Below are 8,784 nucleotides of genomic sequence, written 5' to 3'. Positions count from 1 at the left end.
TTAGAATTAGATTCTAATTAAAATCTTGCAAATAATCTAGGTTACAAAATGAATATCATACTCGAATATAACTAGGGATATATCACTTCGGAATTTTTAATGAGTGATTGGTAACGCTTTCTGTTTCTTCACTAATATAAAGAAAACATTCTTCTTAAAGACCTACTTGTATGTATTTATATGCATGCACACAAAAACCAAAAAGAGTGGCTGTTCATATAGAAAGTAACCGATTCAGAATTCGGCAGACCCCTGTCCTTCCTGCTTACTGACGCCGAGAAGGACGGCCTCACTTCATCAGTGCTGTCCTGGTGTCGGGCTGGCCTGGCATCTCGGCTTACAATGGTGCCTGTGTGCACGAGCTGGGGACGGGACCCCATTTTCCCGTCTGCTCACTAAATCTCACAAAAAGTCCGCGCATTACCTCCTCCTCCAGCCAGTCGTTGTACTGGACGATGGTGGACATGGCAACATCGGCGCCTTTCATGTAGAAGGTGATTTCTGCCGTGGACTCGTCCTGCAACGCAAGGAATGAACAGCACGTTCAGGCCACGCTGCTCCCCGTGAGTGACGCACACGCTGACGGGGGCTGTGGACACACAGCTGCCCTCACAGCGCCCCTGTGGCGAGCTGCTCAACAGCCTGCTCTGTGGGGGGACCACCCCCCCAGACGCTCAGGCCGAGAACCCAGAACACAGCTGCGGATCTGGAGAGGCCGTGCTGCTCTCGAAATAAACGTTGTTGCTGGACGGATGCCTCGCACTGCAGGGTAAATGTTACCTCTCTCCAATTTTCATAGTTTGATGCATTAAGCTTTCTTGTTTAGCCAACTTCTAAGGTACCGTTTGGTATTTGCTGAGAAATTTGGCAGGGGCACACTCTGGCATCACGGTCACAGCGCGGCTATGCAAAACTCTCTGGCATGCCACTGCTGCTGAAAACGAGACAGCTCTACCTGCTTCGAGGATTCAGAAATCACACCTTTTCCTCGTTCTGCCCGGAGAGCTATTTAAATCACTACCGCATCTCGGTGTAACTCACTAGTTTACACTTCATCTTTAGAACGACTGTAACAAGCCTGAAGTGTCTCCGTGAGTGGGGATGGTCCCGGGCAGCTGGCGCGGTGCCCTGCAGCCCCCCGGGGCCCACAGGGAGGCGGGTGCCCTGATGCCGCCGCCTGGGGCCGCCGTGCAGCACGCACCCTGACGACGACGCCCATGCGCTTGCTCTCCGACGTGAAGGGGAACGTCTGCAGGAGGCTGTAGGTCAGGACCTGGCCGCCGGGCGTCCTCAGCTGCATGGAGGTGAGGTCTCTGCTGACCAGCGTCAGGCCCACGCTCTCCGTCCACTGCACCAAGGCCACCTGGGGAAGCAGAGCGAGACGTGAGGCCCCTTGCGTCCGGCCGGGACAGTGAGCCGCAGGCCGGCAGGCAGAAAGCGCGCGGAGACGCGACCACAGGGTGGACTCCCTGTGCTGGGGACGCTCCGTTTCCGTGCTGTCAGGTGTTCGCCACGGAAGGACAGCTCCACAGGTGAGCAGTGAGCAGCACCGCGGAGGCCCTCGGTCTCTGTCTAGGACAGAGACCGTGACTGATGACATTCTGGTTACGAGCTGCCTAGAGCCAGCGCTGACGCACCTGGACGGGCACACGCCCTGCGCTGACCGGGCCCCGATATGCGTCTGCCCAGTGCGGGCTGCTCCTCTGGTTTGAGCCTCCCCACCGAGACCAGGTGAGCCGGGCCAGCCGGCAGGGAGACGTCCCGCCCTGGGCAGAGAAGGGAAAGGCTGAGTGGGCGACATCCAAGCGGGGAGAGTGAACGGAGTCGACATTTTGACAGGACTCAGGGTTTTTCATTGCTTTTTAGAAATGACTGAAGTAAGGCAAACTACGATGGTCCGAGTGACCGGATCGGGATGACCGGGCGGCGCGAGGGACACCGCAGAGCTGAGCAGGGGAGGGAAGTCCCCATGACGGCGACCACCACAGCCTCAAGTGTTCGCACTGGGAGGGGCCGGCACGGGACGAGGATGGACCAGACGGCGTGGCAAGTGCACGGCAGAGGCTGCGAGGCCGTGGAGCAAGGGCCGGGGCTGGCCGTGGCCGATGGGACCGCCCCGGGCAGCGCGTGTGCCGCCACCTCCTCCCTGCGCTGTGCTGCGGCACCGCCACTCCTGGGGGGTGACAGCACGAGCGCCAGTGCAGACGGCTCCGCGGGTGGCGGGGGGAGCCCGCCAGGCCCCTGGCCCGCACGGCGGGGATCTGGATGCCGTTCGCAGCGTGAGCGACACGTGTCGGCACGTGCTGCTGCCCTGCGCTGCTGGGTCAGTGAGACAGGCATCCCTGGTTGGGACACCGACGGCGTGTCTGACGCTTGAGTCGCCACGTGCCCTCTGGCTCCCCAGCGTGTCACCAAGACTCAGAAGTGCACGGGCTCCCGGTCGCACCACGGGCCTCCAGTGCTGCCATCTAGAGTGCCAGCAGCACGCTCCGAGTCGCAGCGCTAAGACGGCACACGGGCATCGAAAGACACGAGAACGCCTCGAGGGGGGCCAGGGACCGTTTTACGTGAGGTCGGGGATGAGCACCCGCCTTTCCTAGAGAGCGTCTATAGGCCGCGAATGACCCCCGGCTCCCACGGTGGGTTGTGACTTGCACAGTGAAAGGTCACCGCCACACTCCGCCCTGCAATTTGTGTCTTTCTGTGAGCAGCCGGGACTCACGTGCTCTGTGTGGGGACGCGCATCTGTTTATCATCCAGTTTTCCCTGCTTAGTACCCCCCTAAGGCTACTGAAGCGGTCGTGTGGGATTTCCCCTTCAGTCTGTCAACTGGCGGGCCATGCCGACTGACCTATAGCGGCTGGGCCGACCGTGCGCCCCTGGGAGCAGTGCCCGCAGCCCGCCGGCTCCCCATGCACCGCTGGGTCTACGTGCCTGTGCTGGGACAGATCCTGGCGTCCGCATTCGTAAGTGATCTTGGTCTGCGGTTTCCCTGCTCTGCCTCGTCTGGTTTTGGTGCCAGGTAACACCGGCATCGCACGGTGAGACGACAAGGGCACGGCCCCCCCCATTTTTGGGGGAGTGTCTGTGTAGACTGATGTTATTTCCTCTGAAAAACTTGGTGACATTCGCCACTAAAGCCACCCGGGCCTGGAGATTCTTTCGAGGGAAGGGTTTTAGTTACAAGTCAAATTTCTTTCATCGACACGGGGCCCGACACAAACGGACTGACAGCCCTGCTCCCCTCTGATGGGCGAGCCAAGGCCGAGCGTGTCCAGCGCCTTCTAGAGCCGGACGTGCTGGCTCCTGGCCGCGGGCTCTCCCCCGAGGTTCTTCAGTGCTGGGGAAGCGCCGACTCACAGAACGGTCTGATGTGAAATCGTGTCCCGACTTCTCAATTCGTTAACCAATACGTATTTCGACGTGGACGTTTAGTGAAGAAATTAAGACACAAATGAACCATTTTCAAAACAGACAATGATTTAGGAATAACATAATGAATTCGTAAAGTAGGTTTGATTCTGCGGATGCTGCTTCAGTGGGTTTGGGAAGAATCCAGACGTCGGAAGGTGAAACTCCTGACTTCTCTGAGGCACGGTCAGTGCCGACGGCGCTTTGACCACCGTTTGACCTGAAAATGAAACCGCCAGACTCCTTGTTCTGGGACGACATGCTTCATGTGCTGTGCTCACTTCGCTCGGAACTGAAAAGAGGCGCCTCTCTGAGCAGGCGTTACAAGGGTCAAAAGAAGGGGTGCAGGCAAAGCGCTCACAACAGCGCCTCAGAGAAACGGCTCTGTTGTGAGCGACGCCCTCCACGCAGGTGTGCGGTGACGCACTCCACTGCTGTGGCTTTGTGGGGGGACGGTCTTCGCAGAGCAGCTGTCGTTGATAGGAAAGCCACCGGCTCGCATCCTACTGGAAGGACGTTCTGAGGGCTTGTGAACTAGTGGTTCTGCAGGCGAATCTTTTGCTTTTCTAGTACGAAGTCATATCGTGCTATTTCCTTTCGTTAATTATATTGACCTTTTTCTGACATAACGTCTTGGGAAGGACTTTCAGGACACTGTGAAAAAGTACTGTGATGACAGAGTCTTGTTCTGCACGCTTACTGGATGTGACGGTGACTAGGGACAGAGGAACTGAGCCATACGTAAACCATGTTGAGAAACTTCCTTCCCACTTTGAATTTGCCATTATTGTTTTTTTTTGGGGGGGGCTCATTTGTTTGGGTCAGGAATGGTACTGAATTTTACCTTAAATGCTTTTTGACGTCTCCAACAGAAATAAGGCCACCATGTAGCTGCCCACCTGCAGACGTGAAGCCGCACTCACGTTTTCGAGCACTGAATCATATCCCACGGTGACCGCTACTTGGTCATGGTCGTTCTTTCAACAGACCCCAAGACTGGCTCGCTGGCACGAGGCTTGAGGATTTCTGTATCTCTGTTCATGAGACACATCTGCAATTTCTTTTTCATCGTGTGTGTATCTGTGTTATCTCGGTCAGATTTTTCAAGTTAGGATTAAGTTGCTTCACAAAATGATTTAGAAGCTTTGCAGTTTTTTCCCTTGTTCCAGAAAAGTTTTTATAGTATGGGATTTATCTGGGACCCAGATAACTGACCTATAAAACTGTCTACTCCGAAGGTGTTTTTTTGAATTTCTTTTCTGGTCTACTCAGGTTTCACACATTTCTTTAGACTCCATTTGGCTGATTTACCTTTGGTAGCATGGTTATTTAACAACATTTCCAAGAACATTAGTTTTTGGGCTGTTTGATATTCCCTTATAAGATTTTAAGCCCGTTTGTCTCTTATACACTCTTCATATGCATAATTGTACATGTGTATACTTCGCTTTGCATGCAGTTTTGTATTTACTATTTTTGCAAATAATTCTTTCCATTTTGTTTGCCTATCACAGGGTCAGCTTTTGAATTTATTGCCGTCTCAATCTTTACTTCATGCTTTTCCTTTGTCTTTTCTTTCTCCTACTTTCCCTCGCTTTTGTTTCTTCTCCTAAATCTTTCAGCTGGATGCCAAGTTCCTGTGTCCCTTCTCACAGATGCGCACAGCCTCTGGTTTAGCGTGCAAGGCAGCCCTAGTGTGTCGCTGACCGAGGTGGAGCTTCTGCCTCCTGTCACAGGAGTGCTGCCGCCCACGTCTGGGAGGCGGTGGCCGAGCGGGAGCGGTTCGTGGCCACTTTTCGTGCTGGCCTTGCCCGGGGCCGTTCTTCTCTGCGTTTCGTCACACTGTACACACTCCGTGCAGTGGCTTCTAACGGGACGCGCACACAGTGCTGCTGGGGAGGCGGTGGGGACTGTCAGGTGCGGCTCAGAACTTCTCTCGGGGAGCGGCCGGCACACTGCTGCTTGCTCTCCCACCCGTGCGGCCCCCGGGGACAGGAGGAAGGGGCCTGGGCTGCACGCGTCTCTTCCTGTTCCCTTCGGGTGCTGTCGGCGCTGGCGTGGGCGGCCTGAGAAAGCCCTCCTCCTGTCATTCACGGAAATGTCCCTGGGATGGGTTCTTCAGGAAGGGAGCTTGAGGTGCTGTTGCTCGAAGTTATCTGTTTGGGCAGTTCTGTCAGTATTCGAATAAAATACGGGGAGAGTGGCTGATCAGACACTCGGGTGCTCGCATGTTCGTGTGGAAGGCTCTGCCTGACGTTATAACAGGACGTAACCTTGAGAGACTTTTCTCTGAAATGTAAAGATGACCCAGAACTCACAGGCTTAATACGTTTCAAATGACTATTTCTCTGACTGCTGAGCTTTTACCAATATGTGATAATGTGATTACTGATAATAATTAAAGTCTGAATGTAAAACATCTACGTGGGAGCCTGCGCTAAATCTCATCCACAGGCCACTAGTGACACACTTAGGTGATCTCTGTCACAGCCGCTTATTTGCACACTCACGCTTCTCCGTGCAGGTAGCCAGTGTGGAGGGCGGTTCCAAGAGCTGTAGCATGAGAGGACACAGAATAAGGGGCGAGATGTTATCATTAAGTTTTCTCTGCGATTCCATTATTCAGAAATTTCTGTGCTACCATTCTTTAAAAGCTTGGGAGAAAAGTCCTTTAGTATCCTGGCAATTACATGCACACAGCTGCCAGCTATACGCCAGGGGGACATGTCTTCCCACGCGCTGTGTCAATCATAGTTTGGTCAGTGACGTGTCTTCATTTTCCGTGGTGGCATTACCGGCGTCGTTATAATTTAACAGAATTGTGAACGTAAAACACTCCGATTGCCTAGCAAGGCTGCCCATCAACACCTCCGGCAGGCCCCGCAGCCCATGTTCTCCCTGCCCCGAGGGTCAAAGAGGGAGGCTGACGTCAGGACAGCGCGCTGCTCCCCACACGCATATTGACGAAACACCACAATCAGTCCTGCTTCGACGGGCACACGCGATAAATGGCGCGAAGGTCCAGCAAGCCACATACGTGGGGGTTTATCAGCAACCCAGAAGCAGAGCTTCCAGGACATGACGCTCTTCTAGTTTTAAATATTCCGCTTGCGGTTTGTCACCAATTTTAGCAGATTCTTGCCTATGGCTGTCCCAGTGAGGAGGTGACATCTACCCCTTGAAAGAATATTTAAATGTAGAGCTTGCCTACGTGGGAGGCTATGGCCCCGGCCGGGGAGAGCGCCACCACCAACAGCAGGTGGACAGGCGTCAGCCGTCGTTGGCAATCACCGCCCACCGATGCCTCTGGATCAAGAGAGGGCAAAGGTCTTCAAGGTCTGTGTCATCCTGCGCCTTGATCCCTGGAGCTGGCGACCTGTGCACTCGGAGGCTCTGCCTGCTCCGACGGGAGCTCCGTGTCAGCATCCTGCACCCACCGGGCACACAGCCCGGAAGAGGCTGCATGTTAACTCTGCCCAGGAATTCCCAGAAAGCATTTAATGTCTGCTAAACTGGGCTGTGCTACGCCGAGGCTTTGCAGAGACAAAGTGCCAGGGAAGCGGAACTTTCTACGCTTTTAGAGAAAAGGAACCACTCACTGCTCGCTTAGCACAAGAAACAGCGACCAGGGCATGATGACACCACACTGTGAATACGAGGTCAGCTGTCTCCACCTGGACATCACCGCCGCCCGCCACACAGCCAAGTACCACCGAAAACTCCACGACGACACGTCGACGCTGGTATTTCCTGACCACAGCTCACAGAACTTTTAAGGGTTTACGGTCACCCCCCAGAATTCCAAAACATCACAAAAATTCATCTGCGCACATGGAAGCTAAAAGATCTTTTTTGCTTTGGGGAAAATAAAAACAAGGACTCTTGTGAAAAGCAATATCAGAGTCTCAGAAACGAAGACGATCCACCTAAGAAATGAGGTGCTCTCAAGGCTGAGGACACGGGAACCACCACGGAGCAGAGATCACGTGAGCACGGCATTGACGCAGACTGTAGACACCAGGTGAGTCTCCAAAATGACTGCAGCTTATCACCCAGATGTGTCGTGACAGGTCAATGCTGAGGTCAAACAGGAAACGTCAACTGGGCGCAACACTCTCAGTACTTCAGTCAATAAAAAATGTTTTAAAGTGCGTGCCGGTGACTGTCAAACAGTACCTTTGTCCCTCGACCCAGTGGGGCGAGTTCAATCGGCTAGATAATGAGCCATTCAGATGATTTTCCTTGGGCTTCGAGATCTGCAAACACGGCCTCCACACGGCACCCACACAGCTCTTTAAAAATTGTGATGACTGCACCCTTTCCATTTTCAGACTAAAAGGTGTGTTGGGGATTGCCCACAGGGCGTCTGACGCTCTGCCACTTAATCAGGGTCCAGCTCCCGGGGCAGGAAGGCCGGTTAGCCAAGTGCGAATTTAAACAGCGAGGTCATCAGTCCCTGCTCGGTCCTAGCGATCTCTGAACCCAAAGGATCCCTCTCTGTGTCAATTCCTAATTTAAGACTTAAAAAGTGTTAAGACGTACAAAAACCTAAGGAGGAGAATGCCCACATGCTTTCAACAAAACTTGTATCTACTTTTGGCAGCTTTTCTCCTCCCTTTCGGTTGAATAAAAAACGAATTACAAATTAATTATCGAGAAGCAACGCAGCTACTCTAACTCTAAGCGCGTCCCGCCTACAGCCGCCCACGCGTGGGGTGGGCCACATGGGCGGGGCCAGGTGAGCGGCGGGAGCGTGGTGTTGACAAGGTGACAGGGCCAGGGCTGGTGACAGGGCCAGGGCTGACGACAGGGCCGCGAGGGCCGCAGCGCGTGCGCAGGGGGCGGAGACCCATGGGGCCGCGCCCAGGGCTCTGGCCTGGAAGAAACCCGCGTCTCTTCTCGGCGGCTTTTTGCCAGCTTTAAGCTCTCGCGTGACGAGCGACACGCTGCGGTGGCTTCTAAACAGGTAGGTTTTGGTTAGAGCAACAGTTTCTAGAGTAAACGAGCACGGGAAAGGCCTGTGTGACTAATGCTCTGAAAGTGAACCTGTCCTCACAACGCAGCACAGGCTGGCTCGGTGCCACCCCGCCGGCCGGCGCTTCGGCCCTCCGCCCACGGTCCTGCACCCCACGCCTCGGGATCGCAGCTGAGGCCGCGTGTGCTGCTGGCCCTCTGATGACAGGGCGACATGCGAGCAGAACCGCTCCAAACTCGGCCCGCTGGGGCGCGGGACTCGTGCCCTTGGCTCTCCGGGTCCCTCGCAGCGTCCAGCTTCGATCCTGGAAGTGCGTCGGGAGGGAAGGCTGAGGACCCCCGGCGCTTCCCAGCGCGGGCGCCACTCCCTGGGCCGGGCACCGAGGCCCGCCCAGCCCG

At 54.9% G+C, this 8,784-nt stretch overlaps 1 protein-coding gene across 1 annotated transcript in view; it reads right to left on the bottom strand.

The window, feature by feature from the left end:
• Positions 1–8,784, bottom strand: part of LOC105303019 (probable phospholipid-transporting ATPase IIB) — a 171,392-nt gene that overhangs the window by 38,427 nt on the left and 124,181 nt on the right. The window contains exons 16-17 of the mRNA XM_023521125.1: positions 1,202–1,363; positions 341–517 (exon numbers count right to left, since the gene is read on the bottom strand). Coding sequence (XP_023376893.1) covers positions 341–517; positions 1,202–1,363 — 339 coding nt within the window. The remainder of the gene's footprint in view (positions 1–340; positions 518–1,201; positions 1,364–8,784) is intronic.

This window comes from Pteropus vampyrus, unplaced genomic scaffold (assembly GCF_000151845.1).
Source record: "Pteropus vampyrus isolate Shadow unplaced genomic scaffold, Pvam_2.0 Scaffold295, whole genome shotgun sequence".
NCBI classification, from domain to species: domain Eukaryota; kingdom Metazoa; phylum Chordata; class Mammalia; order Chiroptera; family Pteropodidae; genus Pteropus; species Pteropus vampyrus.
This window is presented reverse-complemented; position numbering and strand designations above follow the sequence as displayed.